This window comes from Ovis canadensis, chromosome 3 (assembly GCF_042477335.2).
Source record: "Ovis canadensis isolate MfBH-ARS-UI-01 breed Bighorn chromosome 3, ARS-UI_OviCan_v2, whole genome shotgun sequence".
Taxonomy (NCBI): domain Eukaryota; kingdom Metazoa; phylum Chordata; class Mammalia; order Artiodactyla; family Bovidae; genus Ovis; species Ovis canadensis.
The window spans coordinates 43,775,042-43,795,877 of record NC_091247.1 but is presented as its reverse complement, the minus strand read 5'-3'; the positions used below and the strand labels follow the sequence as shown (position 1 = coordinate 43,795,877).

The 20,836-nt window shown below is 44.0% G+C and overlaps 1 protein-coding gene across 7 annotated transcripts in view; it reads left to right on the top strand.

Annotated features, from left to right (window-relative positions):
• Window positions 1-7,302, top strand: part of AFTPH (aftiphilin) — a 71,754-nt gene extending 64,452 nt beyond the window's left edge. For all 7 annotated transcript variants that reach the window (XR_011255633.1, XR_011255634.1, XM_069583023.1 and 4 more), the window contains one exon: window positions 6,164-7,302. Coding sequence is in view for 5 of the 7 variants with exons in the window: in XM_069583023.1 (XP_069439124.1) it covers window positions 6,164-6,311 (148 nt within the window). In the remaining 2 variants the exon portion in view is untranslated. The remainder of the gene's footprint in view (window positions 1-6,163) is intronic.
• The last annotated feature ends 13,534 nt before the right edge of the window (window positions 7,303-20,836 follow it).

Sequence of the window (20,836 nt, the reverse complement as noted above, 5' to 3'; positions counted from 1 at the left end):
CATTTAAAAACTTAACTTTTTTCTTTGTGAATAATAAATGCTTACCTGTCTTAAAACTTTGGCTTGAATTTTCACATGGCCTTTTAAACTGTATCGTGTGCTGAAGTTTCCATTCAATCGCTATTATTATTAATACACTTAATGTTCATAATTAAGAAAATCCATTATTATATGTTTTGTAAGCAAGGCTGCCCTGAACTCTTCCCAGGAATGGGTTTGTAGTCTGCTCATTCTTGCTTAGCCACAGATTCTCTCCCTCATTCTTGTCACCCATTTCTTTGTGATAATATTACCTGGCACAGTTAAGCCTCCTGTCAAGCTAGTGTGGATTTTTTGCTTGCTTTCTAATTTTTTCTCTTTCCAAATAAATTGTATTTTCAACTTAATGTTGTTCTTATGCAAATTTCTCATCCATTTTTTTCTATATATGTTAACTAGAGGCTAGTGACTTTAAAAACAAGCAAACAAGTGATGCTCTTTTTATCATTTGGGCTTTCTCCTGCTGCTTCTTGTGCAGCCTTTTCTAAGGGCAGTCCTTGTGTTTCCTCACCTTTTTCCTCTGCAGTCTCACTGAGTGAACTGTAGTAATGTTGAAAGTCTCTGTGGTGAGAATTCATTGTTTGTGCCATTAGGAGGAGCTCTAAGCCACATAGTTAACTTGCTTGCTCTCCTAACTTCAACTCACCCTTGAAACATTCTGTACACTAAGGCACTCTTCCAACTTAAATAACTTGAAGTTATTTCCATTTTTTTCTCTTATTCTGTACTGTTATGAGATGAACTGAAACTATAGTGTGCATCTGGGGGTTAGTGTCGTAACTGTCCAGCTTCACATTTAAAACACAATAAATTGAAAGGAAAACAAGTTGCCACCTTTGAATTTTCTGTTTTGAGGAATTAACTATTTGAAAATGGTGAGAAGTGCAGATATTCACAGGTCTTATAATTAGAAGGTAATACTGTAAAATGTCCCCATGAGTGAATCTCAGAGGGAAGAGAGAGAGTGGTGACATAGTTTCAACAGAACTTTTTAAGTGTCTTTGTTATTTTTATGTTTTGTTTCATTTTTTGTTTTTGATTTAAAAAAAAAATTGAAGTGTATACCCCAGCAAAATCTTGGCTTTTGTCAGTACACAGAAGACACAGTGAAAAAGCATTGAGGAACTGCAGTGTGAGGAAGGGTTAAGAAACAGTGGTCTAGGTAGAAGAAATTTGCCATATAGCAAGCAACATTCCATACTCTTCTCCAAATGCCTTTGCATATGTAAGAGAAAATGCATGTGCTCTTCTCTTTCTAAGCATAAGGTGTGAAAGTGACTGACTTTTTAAAGAAATGCAAGTTCTCAGTTTTAAAATAGTTCCATCTTCTAGCTTACCTTTTCTAATACAGAGAAAAATTACTTCCTAATCTTAATCAGTGTGTAGCAGCTAGTTAATAGCCACAGACTTTTAGCTGAAGCTTACATAAGCCAAAGGACTAGTTGCCAAAAGGCATACTTTTTTTTTTTTTACCTTTTAATTGACATATATTCACATACCAGGAAATTCACCCTTCTCAAGTATACGATTCAGTAGCTTTTAATGTATTTGCAAGGTTGTGCGACCATTGTTGTTGTTGAGTTGCTCAGTCGTGTCCAACTCTTTGCAACCCCATGGACTGCACATGCCAGGCTTTCCTGTCCTTCACCATCTCGCAGAGTTTGCTCAAACTCGTGTCCGTTGAGTCGGTAATGCCATCCAACCATCCCGTCCTCTGTCATCCCCTTCTCCTCCCAACTTCAGTCTTTCCCAGCATCAAGGTCTTTTCCAGTGAGTCGACTCTTCACATTAGGTGGCCAAAGTATTGGAGCTTTAGCCTCAGCATCAGTCCCTCCAGTGAATATTCAGGATTGATTTCCTTTAGGATTGACTGGTTTGATATCCTTGTATGTAGTCCAGGGGACTCTCCAGTGCCATAGTTCAAAAGCATCAATTCTTCAGTGCTCACCCTTCTTTATGGTCCAACTCTCACATCCATACATGACTCCTGGAAAAACCATAGCTTTGACTAGACGGACTGTCGGCAAAGTAATATCTCTGGTTTTTAATACGTTGTCTAGGTTTGTCATAGCTTTTCTTCCAAAGAGCAAGCATCTTTTAATTTCATGGCTCCAGTCACCATCTGCAGTGATTTTGGAGCCCAAGAAAATAGTCTGTCACTGTGCAACCATCTTACCACCATCTAATTCCAGAACATTTGTATCATTCCTAAAAGAAACCCCATACCCATTAGCAGTCACTCCCTATATTCTCCTTTTTCTAGCTCCTGGCAGCATTAATCTGCCTTCTATGTCTATGGATTTTCATATTCTGGTTATTTCATACTAATGGAATAATACATTATATAGCCTTTTGTGTCTGACTTCTTTCACTTAGCATAATATTTTCAAGCTAGCCATATCATTGCGTATTTTGGTACTTTCCATTGCATTTTATGGCTGCCTAGTATCCCATTGTATGGCTGTACCACGTTTTGCTTATCCATTAATCAATTAATGTACATTTGAGTTGTGTTCACTTTTTGATTGTTATAACTAATGCTGCCATGAACATTCATGTACAAGTTTTTGTATGGACAAATGCTTTCAGTTTTCTTGTGGGTGGAACTGCAGTGTTACATGGTTATGCTACACTTAATGTTTTGAAGAACTACCAAACTGTTTTCCAAAGTGGTGGCCCCATTTTACATTCCCACTAATAATGTTTGCGAGTTCCAATGTCTCTACATTCTCACAAGGCTTGTTATTGTCCGACTTTTTGGTTATAACCATCCCAATGGGTATGAAGTGACATCTCATTGTCATTTTGATTCACATTTCCCTGATGGCCAGTGAAATTGAGCATTTTTTCAGGTGCTTATTGAATAGTTGCGTCTCTTCTTTAAGGAAATTTTTGTTGTTGTAAGAATTCTTCTGGATACTTGACCTTTATCAGATATGATTTGCAAATGTTTTATCTCATTCTGTAGGCTGTTTTTTCACTTCCTTGGTTTTTGTCCTGTGAAACACAAAAGTTTCTTAATTTGATGAAGTTCTGTATATATATTTATATACATACACATATGTGTATTTCATTGCTTGTACCTTAGATGCCATATCTAAGAAATCATTGCCTACTTCAAGGTCAGGAAGTGTTGTGCTAACTCTTCTTGTAAGTGTTTCATAATTTTAACTCCTACATTTAGTTCTTTGATCCATTTTGAATTAATTTTTGAATATGATGTAAGGTAGGGATCCAAGTTCATTCTTTTGCCCATGGACATGTAGTTCTACCAGCGATAGTTGTGGAAAAGACGGATCTTTCCCAGTTTCTCTCTTGAAAATCAGTGTAACCATAATTGTATGGGTTTATTTCTAGACCCTTAATTGTATTGCATTGGCCAAAAGGATAAATCTTAACTTGGGAGAGTATAAATCAAAAATAGGTCATTGCCTTTGCCTCTTGGGGAAAGGCCATGATGTAACATTTTATTTTCAAATTCTCAAGCATTTTCTTCTTTCTTATATTGTAAGAAAACTAGAGCACATCAGTTCCTTAGTGACTACAAATAAATGCACAAAATATGTAAACTATGTAAACTTTCACTTATTTTTAAATCCAACTTCAGCTAGCCTTCAAGTAGTGCCTCTGAAAGAAGGCAGTTGGTAGAAACTCTAGAATAATCTTTACCAACCATTCCTTGGGTGAAAACTTCTTTGCTCTCCTTCCCCACACCCCAACTGCACTCCACAAATGAGAAGGTGCATTTAGGTGTGATTTTACTTGTTACTGTTTTTAATAACTTTTTATCTTTACAAAAGCAGTAAGCATAGAAAGAAAATACAGACAAAATATTTTTAATTAAAGTATCACATTCTCACCAGTCATATCACTATAACTCCCTAGTTCAGTTCTTTCAGATCTTTATTTTTGCAAATATACACATATAGTTGTTGTTTTAACCAAAAATGAGATTTTATAGTCTATACAAATTGAGCCTACTCTTGCAGTCAGTGGTCTCCACCGATTTCAGTAAATTTTCGTTTCATCTAACACTCAGGCTGTATGTATTCAAATTCCCAACAGTATCCTTTCTCTCTGCTTTCTCCAGATCAGTATCTAGTCTAGGACTTCTGACCTAGTGTATCTACCCCCATCCCTTCTGTTGGCTTCTCAGTGTAACAACACTCGCTGGTTGAAAAGGTCACTCCGTGTGTCCTACAGAATGTCCCAACCTCTGGATTTGTCCATTTGCTTCCTTCAAGTAGTTTTCAAACGTTTCTCAATTTCCCTTATTTCCTATCAACTGGATATTCTATCTAGAGGTTTGAGGAATTCCGGTAAACATTTTGGCTAGAAGACCTCACAGGTGCTATGTCACATCGGAAGACACAATGTCATTTTGACCCTACCGTGAGTGACTCTGAGACCGACTGCTGGTGAGAGGCTGCCCTTTCCCATGGAGCTTTCTAGCTGTTCACTCTGAGACGAAAAAGTGCACCGGCCTCTCTGGTTTTATTTTGGAATAATGCAGATAGTCAGTTTCCCAGCCACTTCATAGTTTTTCTGTGATTTAAGTGCCATTAAAAATGTAGACGTTAATCAGAAAAATTTTGGAGTGTTATTCTGTTCTTCTGAGAAATCCTAGAACTGAGATTGATCTGCTGATGGTTTCAGTGTGCCTGAAGCTGAACTTCATATTGGAGGACTTCAGTCCTAAAAGTCTGATGTTTGTTTTTTTTCAGTTGTTCTGTAAAATATTTTTATTTCAGCCTGAACTCAAATGTGATTACAACATAAAAGTGCAGGTATTAAGTAAAGGCCTGCATCCATCTTTCCTTTCTTGTTTCATCTCCTGACTTCCTTCACCACATCCTAAAGTGAAGTCACTCAGTCGTGTCCGACTCTTCGCAACCCCATGGACTGTAGCCTACCAGGCTCCTCTGTCCATGGGATTTTCCAGGCAAGAGTACTGGAGTGGGTTGCAATTTCCTTCTCCAGGGTATCTTCCCAACCCAGGGATCAAACCCTGGCCTCCCGCATTGTAGGCAGATACTTTACCGTCTGAGCCACCAGGGAAGAGGACAAAGAAAAATTTTAGGTGGAAGAAATAACTTCTGTTGCACCTAGTAGAGTACCATAAAGAGAATTGAGCCTTGTAGAGTCAACAATTTTAAATGAACTTTGATCTAAAATTAATATCATTATGACTGCAGCTATTCTTTCAGTGTATTTAACATCCTAGAGAAAATAAAGGTTGAATTACAGTCCTGTGCTCAATGTTAGCCACAGTTGAGACTCGGTTGGCCTTTTCTGTAGCTCACTGAAGCACCCAGGTCAGCAGGAGCTCTTCCTTTCTGTCCTGGGTCCCACACTGCTCATTTCTTATACTAGGGGCATTTCATCTACAGGACCCATCAGATTTCGAGACTCCCCTCTCCCTGAGTCCTTCCTGCCTGGGTGCATTCTCGGCCTCAGCAGCTGGCCCTAGTGCTGCAGGCTTTTGACCAACCATCTGTATCCCAGTAGGGCAGAGGCTGGGTGTTTTTGAGCTGAGGGCTTTCTGTCCTGGAATTCCCCTTTGGGGTTGAAGAAAGCCTGAGGTGAAAATTACTTAATGAGGGCTTGTGCCAGACATACTTTATTCAGTGGGGAGGGGGAAATCTAATCAGGCAGAGTTTTACTAAGGCATTATATTTCTGTTTGGTAACTGTTTTTTATTTTTGGCTGCGCTGCACAGCATGTGGGATGTTAGTTCCCCAGCCAAGGATCAAACCTGTGCCCCCCTGCAGTGGACGCTCTGAATCCTAACCACTGGGCAACCAGGGAAGTCCCTAGTAGCATTTTAAAAGTATGCCTGGGTAGATTCTTCTAACCTTAAGTAGAGCTGTGAGCTCTACACGGGTACAGTTAGGCATGTCTAACTGTAATGAACATACATAAATTCGGTGTGAGTTTTCAGAAGAGATTTCACCTCGGGCACAGAAAGCACTCAACACCAAGGTATGACAAGGTTCAGGGACTGGCGGAGGAGAAGATACTCAGGTCCCCACAGGTTACTGTCTGCTTTGAGAGTGGATTTTCTCCCATTTGGCCTATAGCTAGAGTCACTTTAAGACACTTGTGTTTGTTCATTTGTCAACAGGAAACCTAAAAGAGAAGAGCACCTGAGCGAAGAAGCCATCAAGGTGATCGCCAGCCTTCCTGACCTAACGTTCATGCATGCCAAGGTGTTGATGTTCCCGACCACCTTGACACCTTCCACAAGCTCCCAAGAGAAGGCAGATGGATAACAGATGTGAACTGGACAGTTTCAATTGCTTTTCCTTCCCTCCAGCCCTTCCCTACCATCAAAAGCATACCTGCTCTAATTAAAAAAGAAAAAATTTAAAGTTCAGCTGATTTGTTGGTAAGCCGCACTAGAAAGGTATACATAGTAATGTATATTTATTTACATACTGAAGTCATAAATTTATATTAGAAACAAATGTAAATAATCGGGGGTGAACATTTTTGAAGATTTATTCTTTTTGTGTTGCTGGGGTGTATACATTTATGTCTTTGTGAAATACACTGGTGGTGTCCTTCTTACACAACTTTTGAAATAAAAAATGAAAATTAAAAACCCAAATCTCCACTGTCTATGAAATCCCCTTCAGCCTTTTCAGATTTCATTGAATGTCGCATTAATTTTTCATATTGTATATTGAATTACTTTTGCTATCATAAATAAGCTTCAAGTCCCTGTTCAATTTTTTTTTTTAATTTTATGTGTGGTGGGTTTGTTTCAGGTCTGGCTTTTGTTACCATTTTTGTGCTCTTTTTTAATCTTTTCAATCTGGCCTATTGCTGTTTGACCTTTTGCAAGGTACTTGCATTGATTGGTCTTTTGTTATAGGGTATGGATCATTGTCAGAACTTGATTGAAGGGGTTTAAAGAGATTGTGTCTGTTTTAAATCAGTTTGGTTTGGAGAAGGACCAAATTACATGAATGTCTTACAATGAAATTTACTTGTTACTGATTTTTTTTTGTTGTTCTATTGTACCACTATTTTTTGAGGATTTTGCACAGTGTAAAATGACATAATCATAGATTGCTATGGTTTAGGCTGTATATACAGTAAAAACTATGGGTTTTAAATGTTTGGGGAAATTCCTATGGAAAAAAGAAAGACATGTAGAAGAACCTCTAACAAGGTTAATGCGCATGCCTAAGGTCTTTTGAGATTTCAGTGTGTAAATTTCCTTTTAGCTTACACAAAAATAAAATAATTTAAAAGAAATTTAGCCTGGTGTCTGTACTTTGGTATCTGAGGGAAAATGTAATGAATTTGGACATTAAGTTTTATTTCATATTGATGTGTTTCAATCCAGAGAAAATCATTTGGTAGGGTTTCACTTTATTAAAACCAAGAAGAATTAGATTCTCACCCATAAGAATTTGAAGTGAAAGTGAAGTCACTCAGTCGTGTCCAGCTCTTTGCGACCCCATGGACACCAGGCTCCTCCGTCCATGGGATTTTCTAGGCAAGAGTACTGGAGTGGGTTCCCATTTCCTTCTCCAGGGAACTTCCCAACCCAGGGATCGAACCCAGGTCTCCCACATTGTAGACAGACGCTTTCCGTCTGAGCTGCCAGGGAAGTCAAACAACCCTTTAAATAGCTAAACTGTTTTTATGTAGAACGTGAGATCATACAAGAAATTTCCATGATTCATTATAATGTATCTTTGTCAGAATTGGTGAAGTTAAATAGGGATATATAGGGAATTTTTTTTCTTCCTAAGAAAATAATATGTATGAAACTAAGGTGAGCAGAAAATTTCTTAAAAGCACTTTTAAAATATTGTTACTAGGTTAGGTGTTGCTTTAGCAAAGTCACATAACCAATTTCATTAGAAGCAGGCAATCAGCCCAACAGTAGTCCACCTCATCGGCTACGGGAATGTTCCATTGGAACTCTTCTGTACCTCTGTCATTGACAGAGATTCCTGTGTTGCCAGGTTATTACACGGGCCATTGCAACAGTTGCTGGAGTGTAATTTAAGTAAGGCCTGAAGCAACGATGCTTATCCCGTCCATCTCCTGCCATTTCCCCCATCGTTTTTTTCAGAGAAAGCTTTCCTTCAGAATAATCACAAGTTATCAGTGCCCAGTGGACCTTCTGAATGGAAGGATAAAAGTATTCCTCAGCAGACTTTTACTTGTTTCAGTAAATTGAAGCTGAAGGGCTGCTTATACAGTCCATTACAACTAAAGTATAATGGTAGCCTTCATCAGCCTAAGTTCAGAGCCTATTTATTAGCTGTGATACCATGAGAAAGTTAATCAACTTCTCTGAGCCATAGTTCTACTATCTTTAAAAATGGGAATGATACCACCTACCTGTGGGGTTAATGTATTAAATAATATAACTGTAAAACATTTATCACATGAGGAAACCATCAATAAATGATAGAGCATAGCTCACAAAATCTATAAAGGCCCCTGTAGTCCCAGTAGATTCAAGAAGCAGTCACAGGAAACAGGATCACTTAAGTTACTGTGCTATAATTTAAAAGTGATCAACTGGACATTTCTCAAGAAAGTGCCCCTGCTTTAATGTAAATCATTGGTCTAAACTCAACTTTTCAGTAAGCCACACTTCCCTTCCGTGTGTCATATTGGCCTTTGATGTTTTAGTCACAACAGGTACATTAACACTTGGTTGTCATAGGTTAAGGTCAGGGGTCTAGTCCTGAGGACCAAAAGTCTTGGCTTTTCAGCTTTCCATTTTTCAGCATTTCAGCTCAGCTTTGCACCAGATCAAGGCCTGAATTACACCGGAAAGCAATAACGAGCAGGGCTGGTGCAGGAAAAGCCTTGCACATCTCCACACAAATCTCAGCAACCGGAGAGCTTATTGGCTGCAAGTTTGTCTTGATCTTCAGCTGCTTCTCAGAGCAGCTGCCCATTTGTCCTTCTCAAAGTCAGCCAGAAGGACCCTGCAGAGGTGGGGAGAAGAAACCAAGGAGTCAGAGACCCTAAAAGCCAAGTCACACACAGTGAAGACCGATTTAGCCTTGGCTCAGACGGTAAAGAATCTGGATTCTTGCAGTGCAGGAGACTTGGCTTCAATCCCTGGATTGGGAAGATCCCCTGGAGAAGGGGATGGCATCCCACTCCTGTATTCTTGCCTGGGAAATCCCACAGATGGCTACAAAGAGGAGCCTGGTAGGCTATCGATCATGGAGTCACGAAGACTCAGACACGACTGAGCGACTAACATACCTTGTGTCTTCCACATCTTAAAACCAGCACACTCATGCCCTAGAGTCTCGTCTTACTTGATGGCCAAATCCAAACAGCCATACCAGTTAATTCAAGTCAAACTACAAAGTTATAGGAGAAACTTCCCTAAATTGAGTCATGTGTCACTACTATTTTGTGAGTCATTCTTTTATAGAGAGACTTGTTCTTCCCTCTACATGGTTGTCATGCTCTTTATTTAGAACTTGTCTTTTTGCTCCCTCATGTTTCTTGAATCAGGATTAGGCTTGGCTGTGAGTAACAAAAACCAAAAATACTGCATATAATAAGACTCATACTTTCGTCACATTTCAACTTCTCTGAAATTGGAGTGTGTCATACAGTTAGATGGGGTAGCTATTTAATTGGCAGCAGTTTCTTTTTCTTAGTGATATATAAAATAATGCTGTCTTACATTCAATGACAGAGTTGGTGGGAAATGGTAATGGTGGCTTCAACATTAGGAGTTTATTTCTCTTGCATGTACAACATCAGAAAACAGTCTGGGGATAGTAAAGAGGCTTCATAAGCTCATCCGAAATGGAAACTCTAAGCATCCTGTCCTGTGATTCTCAACACATGGTCGCTCTTAGGGTCCAAGTATTCTGTTGGGGGTTCAGCTGCCAAGTCTGCATTCCAGCCATCATGGGAGAAGCGCATACTCCTTTCTGCTAAGGACACTTTCCATAAGGTATAGACAGTATTTCTAATTCTGACCCATTGACCAGAACTTAGTTGCAGTGCCATCAGTTTAGGTCAGTTGCTCAGTCGTGTCCGACTCTGTGACCCCATGGATTGCAGCACGCCAGGCTCCTCTGTCCATCAGAACTCCCGGAGCTTATTCAGACTCATATCCATTGAGTCAGTGATGCCATCCAACCATCCCATCCTCTGTGGTCCCCTTTCTCCTCCCGTGTTTGATCTTTCCCAGAATCAGGGTCTTTTCAAATGAATCATTTCTTCATATGGTGGTCAAAGTATTGGAGTTTCAGCTTCAGCATCAGTCCTTCCAATGAATATTCAGGACTGATTTCCTTTAGGATGGACTGGTTGGATCTCCTTGCAGTCCAAGGGACTCTCAAGAGTCTTCAACACCACAGTTCAAAAGCATCAATTCTTCAGCCCTCAGCTTTCTTTATAGTCCAACTCTCACATCCTTACATAACTACTGGAAAACCATAGCTTTGACTAGATGGACTTTGGTTGGTAAAGTAATGTCTCTGCTTTTTAATATATTGTCTAGGTTGATCATAGCTTTTCTTTCAAGAAGCAAGCGTCTTTTCATTTCATGGCTGCAGTCACCATCTGCCGTGATTTTGGAGCCCCCAAAATAAAGTCTGTCACTGTGTTTCCGTTATTTCCGCATCTATTAGCCATGAAGTGATGGGACCAGATGTCATGATCTTAGTTTTCTGAATGATGAGTTTTAAGCCAGCTTTTTCACCCTCCTCTTTCATCAAGAGGCTCTTCACTTCCTCTTCACTTTCTGCCATAAGGGCAGTGTCATCTGCGTTATCTGAGGTTATTGATATTTCTTCCAGCAATCTTGACTCCAGCTTGTGCTTCATCCAGCCTGGCATGTCTCATGATGTACTCTGCATACGAGTTAAATAAGTAGGATGATAATATACAGCCTTGATGTACTCCTTTCCTGATTTGGAATCAGTCTGTTGTTCCATGTCCAGTTCTAACTGTTGCTTCGTGATCTGCATACAGATTTCTCAGGAGGCAGGTCAGGTGGTCTGGTATTCCCATCTCTTTAAGAATTTTCCACAGTGTTGTGATTCACACAGTGCCATATCTAACTGCAAAAGATATGCAGTACCATATCTAACTGCAAAAGAGACTGGGAAATACCTTTATCCTGGGTGGCCAACTTAAAGGGATTCTAGTAGTGAGGAAAGAGAGAACAGATGATGTAGGACAACCAGAAGTCTGAGTCACTCTTGTTTTTCACTTCTCGGTCCTTACACAAAGCATGTCATGGAGCTAAAGTAGTACATAGAGAAATGAGTTCTGGGATCATTGTCTCAGGCTGTGGCAATGCCTCAAATGGGATCTGTCAGCTTCCTGTTGCTTTTCCAAGGGGGAAAGGTCAATAGGGGGTAGCTCAGGTTTACCAGCACCTTTCAGAGGCACAAACGCTGAGACAAATCACAGGTGAAAGTAGGGAACAGTCTGGGGAGGTAGAAGGGACACCGGATTAAGCTAAGAGTTGTGTGTTCTAAGTTTAGCTCTGCCACTAATCAGCTGTTAAGATCTTGGATAAATCCCTTTGTACGTCGCAGGTACTTGATGCATAAAATGAGGGGTCGGAATCTACAGAATCAAAAGCTAAAGGAGGAGGACTTCCCTGGTGTCCAGTGACTAAGGTTCTGCATTCCCAATGCAAGGGGCCTGGGTTTGATCCCTGGTGGGGAACTAGATCCTGCACGTGTGTTCAGTCACTAAGTCGTTTCCAACTCTTTGCGACCCCATGCCCTGTAGCCCACCAGGCTCCTCTCTCCATGGGATTCTCCAGGCAAGAATACTGGAGAGGATTGCCAGTTCCTGCTGCAGGAGATCTTCCTCACCCATGGATCAAGCCTGTCTTCTGCATTGTCTGGTGGGTTCTTACCACCGAGCCACCAGGGAAGCCCCCTAGACTCTGCACTCCGTAACTAAAGCTCCCATATACCACAACAAAGACTGAGGATTCCAAGTGCCACAACTAAGACCTGAGTGGCCAAATGAAAAAAATATATATATACATTTTCAAACAAACAATTTTAAAAAGCTGATGTGGAGAAACCTTAGAGAATCAGAATTTTAGAGCTGAAAGTTCAGCTGGCCCAGTGCTCTGCAAGTCACTCCCAGAAGCAGTGTTGCAGGAGGGCTGGGCCCTGCAGCGATGGGGGTGTCCATAGTAACACACTGGGTTTATGTGGGGAGCAGGGAGATTTGCAGGAGATTCATTGGAGCAAAGGGTTCCATTGCTATCAAACGTTGGGAGCCAATGATGATTACATTCCCAGAGCTGAAGAAATTGAAGCCTGGAAAAGGAAATTGGCATTCACAACATTACTCATCTATAACCAGAGACCAGACCTGAATCCAGTTTCCTAATTCTCGGTCTTTTCCTTTACACCCTCTTGCATCTCCCTTCTGAACAGGCAGCCAGTTTAGCCTTTGCCCAAACAACTGCAGGACCTCATGTGAGCTCAGACTCTCACAGGTTGTTTGCCCCCGACACACACCCGCTTTGCAGGCCAGAACTGACAGTTAGGTAGAAGGGGCACCAGGCTAAGTTTGATTCAAGGAAGAAAACTAATCCCTTTACCATAAATACTGAAGACCAGTATCATGCTCCCTGTCCCTGCCTTCTACCAGGTCAGCCATGATAACGTGGCTGCCAGGTCTTTCCTACACATGTCATCCTTCCCTGCATATTATTCCAGTTTACCGTAATTCCTCTTAAAATGCGCTCTCAAGGGCTTCCCTGGTGGCTCAGTGGTAAAGAATCTGGCTCCAAAGCAGGAGACACAGGTTTGATCCCCAGGTCGGGAAGATTCCACATACCTTGGAGCAACTAAGCCCATGGGCCACAACTACTGAATCCCATGTGCCTAGAGCCCGGGCACATCAACAAGAGAAGCCACGCAATGAGAAGTCTGCTTCCACAACTAGAGAGTAGACCCACTCACCACAACTAGGTAAGAAGCCTGTACAGCAACGAAGACCCAGCACAGCCCAAGATAAATAATAAATAAATACATAAAATTCATGTTTTTAAATGTGCTCCTGAGACTGGACCAGATGTTGCTTCATCACTGGCAGAGGGCTCATATTTATTTCATTTCAGAGACTTCTTTCAAAGATAGCCTACAATTGCATTATTGTAATGTGATGTTGCCATACTGTCTATGGCAACAACATTGTCTCTTTATATTGTGTAAACAGTCTTTTCCCTGTAACTGCCATCAAGCCAGCTTTTCTCTATCATCTACTTGTGTCCTTGAGTTTCTAAGAACCAAAAATGGTTCTTCATTTGTCCTTTTACAACATTACTCTGTTAGCTTTGAATGTCTATTTCAGCCGGTCTATCTCATCAAATCTTAAATGTACCATCTAGCATGCAGTCTCCCCCTCCTTCCTCAGCTTTGTCATCCACAGATTGACAAATAACATGTGTGATCCAATCACCGACCCAGATATTGAACTGTACACATCCCCACATCTCCCCTTGCAGAGCGCCAGGAAGACTCAGACACATCTTCCCAGCACAGGGGCACTCACGTTTCTCCATCTTGCCCACGGCTCCTAAGAGCAGGCAGAGCTTTGCCAAATCCCTCTCACTCTGCTTCTGGGCAGTTCATGGACATCCTGAGCATTTCCACACATGATCTCCAACCCCTCATTCAGCTTGATGTCTGTGCCCTAGTGCTCCCAAAGTGAAAGGGTGATGAAACAAGTAAGAAATAAAAACAGCTACTCAGGATGGGAGATTAAATGAGGATAATCCATAGAGTCACTGGCACATAAGAAGCACTCAGTAAATAATTTTGTATTATCATCCTTTGTCCAGGTCAGCACTCCATCACTGATGATACAGAGAGAAGGCTGATGCTGGGAGCAACGGTCGTCCTCCTGACAGTAAGTCAGAAAGGCCGCCTGACATCCAGTCACTGGATGCCCTCCGTGTCTCATGCCTCCATTGTCCAACACGTTACGTCATCTCTTTGACAGGACAATCTCTGGATAGAATTCATATCACTTCATATATTTTATTTTAGATTTACCACTTTCAAGAACTGCTCCCTTCCTTCAGTTTTCCAAAACTAGGATTTAAGGACTAGACAATGGTCCCCTCCCCCACCCTGACCAAGACTGTGAGTGGCAACGTCGGCTTGTTTGGCTTCCACCTTTCGACTCGCCTCTGGGCCACACTCACGCTCCTCTCCCCATGTGGTCATCTCATTCCTGGGGGTCAGTGACTAGAGCCACAGAAAATCACAAAGGTCAGTGGGTGCTGTGTCTGCCTCGGGAAGGGGTCTCCCTGGTTGCCGATGTAGTGTTTCCCAATGGCTCCTCAGCCCAAACAGGTAACACACAGTCTTGATCGAGCTCCTCATCCTTGCCCCGTCTGCAGCCCTGCCCCAGGCTTCTGAAACCCGCCACCCCCAGCCAGGATCCCACAGACTCTGCATCGACGTATGTGCCTCACAAAGCTGCACTCTCACCTGCCTGCACACCCTCAGCCCTGGCCTTGGTGGCCTGTCCCCATTTACCTCCCAAACCCCTGCTCAGGGCCTGCTCCCCTGCCTCATGCCTAATCCTCTCAGACCTGGAGTTCCTACCAGTGATGCCTCCTCCACCCCCATCTCCTCCATCTTCAGGCCCCCAGGGTCTCTCACGTGATCACGGTGACAGCCCATGCTGACTCACCCCACCTCGCCTCCCTTCCCATCTGACCTTTGGCCGAGCGCAGAGTGCTCGTCTATCAGAAAGCCTTCCCGGTGCTCCTTTGCCCTCAGGACAAAGTCTTAACTCCTCAGCATATCACAAAACATCTGGGGCTGCACCCATGTGTGGCAGGTTCTGCCAGGATGGTCAGCTGCTCTCCAGGACCCAGGCGCCCCCTCCCAGGGTCGCTCTTCCTTACCATGGGGCCAGCGTCACTCCCGGAAGCCATTCTGGTCTCCCCTCCCCTGCCCCGTCCTTCCCCAACACCAGTTGTTTGGTCTGCTGCCACCCTGGGTGCTTGGCAGAGTTCTCTGATAATAAGAGGTTTACATTATTGTCATCCAACCAGCCTGCATTACTAGCAGTGCCACTGGGTGCCAGGCACGCGCCTTGCACACATGGGCCTTCAGAATCCTCCCTGGAACTCTAAGAGGTCCCTGAACACTACTCACCCCAGTTTGCTGGGGATAAAACCATGACTTGGAACACTGCGTAATTTCCCCAAGGTCACTTAGCCAGGAAGCGAAAGAGTCTAGAAGCCAGGTCTGTCTGATCCCAGAAGCTTCATGGTGTGATGAGGGCTGTCAAGTCACCTGTGGCTTTGCTCCTCACTCCCTCAGGCTGTGAGCTCCTCGAGGGCAGGACCCTGTCTTTCTCCGATCAGGCCCATGATCCCTGGCAGACATTCACCTTGTCTGCTTCTTGAACCAGTTAGTACTGAGACCCTCGGCAAAACGGAGGGATCCTTCCAGCATCTGTCCTGTGCCTTGGCCTGCGGATATGAGAGCCTTGCCTCATATTCTGTCTTATTTTTCTCCAGATACCCTATTCTATTGATCACTGACTCGATTCTCCAAACTCTGAGACTAACACCAACACCAACCCCATGGGATTTCAGTTTTGCTGAAAGCTATTTGTTTGGGTATGGTTTGGCCTTGATACCTGCCTTGTACAAGCAACAAGTAGGGGCTTGACATGGGGAGATCTCAGGTGCTCCTGGGGCATGGCTCCAGAGCCCACACTGCATGGCGGGTCCTGTTTGGAAAGCTCATGGCTCTGTAAGGAGATTCCCAAACCTGGAATCCTGACCTTTCCCCAGAGAGGCCCTTGGTGGGTAGTGATGGGCAGTAAGTTCCTGAATAAGGCCTGGGGGTGCTCAGACTTGGGGGTCCTCAGACAGAGCTTGATATCCCTGAATGACAGGGTCACACTGACAGTCACTGAACTCAGGGACACAACAAGGAAAACTGAAGGCATGCGCATGTTGAAACTTGCCCAGCCAACTGTCTGCTTCCAACATCCACCCCTCCTTTCCTCTTCTGAGTTAGGGCTGGAAGTCACGGCAGACGGAGTTGCTCCTGACTTTTCTGTTCCGAGGCAGGCTCCCCAGCACCCCAGATCCCCAGGGTGACTGCCAGAGACAGCTATGCCCGGGGCCCTCCTCCCATTAATAAACCCAAGCTTCAGCTGAACGGAGACATTTGACTGAAACCAGTATTTTTACTCTGAAGGAGTAGCGAAGTGTGACTCAAGGCCTGCCCGACTCCAGGCTTAAAGCCTTGGTCATGGGAAGACCGGTTTGAGTGGGTGAGAATTTGTTTCACTTTATTTTTGCTGAGTTGCCTTGGGAGACTGAACTTTGATCTGGGTGGGAATCACTAATTCATTGGCTCACAGGAAGACATAGACCAGTGTTCCACCTCCTGTCAGAAGAAACCGATGCCCCTTGGCTCAAGGAAGAAGCCTGAACGCAGCCCCCAGCACCCCGGTCCCCTCCCACCCACTCGCCCGCCTGCTTAGTCACCTTTCTTGGCCGCCTGGGTCCCATCAGTGCCACACCAGCTACAACCAGAGAGCTGGGCGGCTTGGTTTCCCTTCAGTTACTATCTTGTAACTCCCTCTTAATTTACAATCTGTTTGCTCTTCTCAGATGTTTGGAAGGAAAACTCCTTAGTCAGCAGCCCTGGAAAGCTTCATTTTCAGTGAAAACTGGATCCTTCTTTCCCAGGTTTTTTTTGGGGGCTTGTGGCTGGAACCTAACATCTGTGAGGCAGGCAGGACCTCACTGCCTCTGTGTCACCAGATACCGATTGAAAGGATGCATTCGGGGTAGAAAATGTGGGCAGAGCCCACCAGTGACAACAGGTCTTTATTTAATACCACCCTCTACCGACCAGAAGGTGGGTGAGCTATCGGCCCTGAGAGAGGAGCAAAGATGAGAAACGTCCAGCCTAGCTCAGATGCTAGTGGGGACCCACCAGGAAGCCCTTTCCCTAAGGGCTGACGAGCAAGCCACACAACCTGAACATCTTCCTGACTGGAGGGGAGTGTTCGCCACCGGGTTATTTAGCTCTGCCGGCTGGCCTCTCAGACAGGGTCCTCCCAGGCACTTCCATCAGAGGTGACGCATCAGCCTGCTCGACTTTGAACCGTCCTGTGGCGTGCTTCTGAAGATTGTGAAAGAAGGGGCAGGAGCTGTTACTAAGGATAATCATTTCAACACGGAACTTGGTAGGGAACGAAGCACACCACTGGCTCTTGGGCCCTGGCGGTTCCAGGATTTCTCAGCTGTCCTCAAGCGTTCACCAGCCCCATGGCGAAGGAACCCTGAAATGTTGCCTGAACGTTGTTCCTGGGAAAGAAGCAGGAATGAGGCAACTGGAGTCTGAATCCTGGTATGCCACTTCCTAACTGTGAGACTAGGAACCAGTCTGCCAAATGGGGATCAGCATTAAAGTTAAAAAACAAACAAACATGAAACCAGTCCTCTTAGAATTAAAGAAAGAACTTTTGTTAAACAAATTTGCACAAACTTGGAAGCAATAAATACTGAGTGATGTAACATACTATTATTTTCATTAATCATTATCGTTGTTATTATTGTTTAGGACCTCAGGCTCTTAGTGGGCACCCACAATGTGTCTCACCTGATTAGGGAGCCTTACAGGGAACAGGACTGCTTCTGACGCTACACCTGATTCAATAAAATGAATAAGGACCAGCAGGCCAGCTGTTCAGGACAGAAGGATTATGAGCAATTGACTCTTGACCTGAATGGCGGGGCTGCAGAAGTAGCTGAGCTCCATGAGGGGGCTCAGGAGATGCTGAAGGGGCTTAGAGAGAGGCCATGGCGGTGGTGCCTGGAATCATCCGGTGAGACCTCAGAGAACCCTCCCTGGCACTTCCCTCAAAGGTGACCCTTGACACCCTGCCAGTGTTTTTAACTGTCTTGTGATGAGCTTGGAGGATAGGTGGAATGTAAACAGGGTTGGGGGTTGTCCAGCCAGAACCCATCCTAGAAGGTGAATCCCACAAAGACTGTCCATTCTTTCATTCATTCAAGTTTGGTTAAGCACCTACTATGTGCCAGGTGCTGCTGCACATTTCCTTCCAAACACACAGAAAGTGCACACCCCTGGGTTTGGCAAGCACTGGGGGCCCAGCCAAGCCCAGGAAGGTGAGCTCTGTCCCCTGGGGCATCTCATTCTCCTCCCTTGAGCCACCCTGAACCTTAGAATGCTTAGATTTTATTTACTTATTTACTGTGTGAAGAATTTCAGAATAACTCATGGACATCGCCCCCTGTCATCTCTGCATGCCAACAGCATGTCCAATATAAAGGAATATTCTCCTAACTGCAAATACCATTATCACACCTAAGAAAACTAGTAATAATTTCTGAATACCATCTGAAACACAATCTATTAAAATTCTCCCAAAAGTCTGAAAAGTATCTTTTGTAGCTCATTGGTTCAAGTCAGTGTCTGCTCATGGAGTACACATTCAATAGACTGTATGTTCCTTTTGACCTAGGCTCCTTTTGACCCATCCTTTTATTTTCATTGCATTGATTTTTTTTTTTTAAGAGACCAGGCCAGTTGTAGAATGTCCCACATTCTGGATTTATCTGATTATTTCCTCCTGGTGTCATTTAGCTTTGTCCCTCTACCCGCTATATTTCTTCTAATAGAGTCTTAGTCCCTTCAGATTGCTTTAATGAAAACACAGTAAGTAGATTGAAAGTGAAAGTCGCTCAGTCATGTCAGACTCTTTGCAACCCCATGGACTATACAGTCCAAGGAATTCTTCAGGCCAGAATACTGGAGTGGGTAGCCTTTCCCTTCTCCAGGAGATCTTCCCAACCCAGGGATCGAACCCAGGTCTCCCACACTGTAAGTGGATTCTTTACCAGCTGAGCCACAAGGGAAGCCCAAGAATGCTGGAGTGGGTAGCCTATCCCTTCTCCAGCAGATCTTCCCAACCCAGGAATCGAACCTACTTGCAGGAGGATTCTTTACAAACTGAGCTATCAGAGACATATATACAATAGATTGAGTGACTTACAAATAACAGAAATTTATTTCTCATATTTCTGGAGACCTGGAAGAAAGAGATCAAAGCTCCAGCTTGGCCAGGTTTTGGTGAGAGCCTGCTTGCTGGTTCATAGACAACACACATGGCAGAAGAGAAGGGAGCTCTCTGTGTCTCTTCTAACGGCCCTAATCCCAGTCATTAGGGCTCTACCCTCATGATCTATTTACTTCCCAAAGGCCCCACCTCCTAATACCATCACACTGGGTGTGAAGATTTCAGCACATGAATTTAGGGGAATACAAACATTTCATCTACCGTAATAGCCTTCCTAAAGGTCAATATCTTGAAATACTGCCAACTTCATCCAGCTTTCAGTAGAAGTTTTTGGGCTCTGCAAGGCATAGATACAGTAGGGAGGGGTAAGGATGAGAAAGAAACAGTCCTGGAGGTGCTCTTGCCACGGCAGGGAGGCCTAAAGCCACGGCCAGGAAGGACCTATGTGCCCTAGGAAAGGTTCCCGTAGAGAGGAGGGGTGTTCAGCAAATTTTTTCATCCAGAAACCCCCTGCTGTGTACTGCACAACTCCAGGGGGTGCCTTCACAGAGTGAACAGCACAAATGGTACCTCTGGAGCTGCATATCTGGAATCTCTCCATGAGCCCTATGATACAGGCACTATTCTCATCTCATCTTACACATACCATGATAAAACCTAGGCCCAGAGAGGTTAAATAAGTTGCCCCAAAGCACACAGCAAACTAGATTTACACCCAGAGGATTCGGCTGCCCGTCTGTGCGTCCATGCAGTGTCTCCAAGCTCTGCCATTGTCTTGGAGCCTCCCAACCAGCCCCTGAAGGGTCTCCTATGCTATCACTATTCCACAGGTGATGATACTGAGGTTGGGCAAGTGGGCCAAGGTCGTCCCACAGTGAAGGCCAGAGCCAAGGAAGAGTCAGAGGAACTGAGAGTGGCAAGAGATCACCCTGGGCTGAGGCAGCGGAAATCCAGAAGGCTGCACAGCTCAGAAGCGTGTTCCTGAGGTTCAGCTCCTGGGGGCCAACAAGCCAGGTTCTGGCCCAGCCCCGCATCAGTCTGCCTCCCTCTAGAGCCCCAGCCGGGAGAGATGGATTCTGAAGGAGGGGATGGTCTCAAGGTTAATATTCACCCTCGTTTTCCACTCAGCATCAGAGTCACAGGGGCCCTCTGAGGAGTGCTCTCTGTGGGTAGAGAGAGATTAACGAAGCAACCTGGCCAGCCCTCCCATACCCCAACTACTTCCTTGGATCTTGACCAGATGTCTGTTTGCAGCTCTGCAGCACAGCACCCCACCTCATGGGGAGCCTGCATGGTGCCGGAGCTCAGGCCACAGGAAGACCGAGCTCATTAAGGCCACACACAGGGCAACTACGAGAGAGGACAGGCCCACTGCTCCCCGCTCCCCCTGCCAACCCCCCAGCACAGACAACAACCAACCCACAGAGAGGTGGAGGCTCTACTATTGACTGCCAGCCCCCTCAAAAGAGATGTCTCCCCCAAATCTGTGACTATGATCTTATTTGGAAAAAATACTCTTTGCAGATGTAATTAAGGACCTCAGAACGAAACATTCTGGATCACGGTAGGTTCTAAGTCTAACAACAAGTGCCTTTGTAAAAGAGGGATGGGTGTGAAAGTACTTAATGTTATTGAACCATATACTTAAAAATGGTTAAAATGGTCAGTTTGATGCTACACATATTTTACCACAATTAAATTAAATTTAACTCATTTTTCT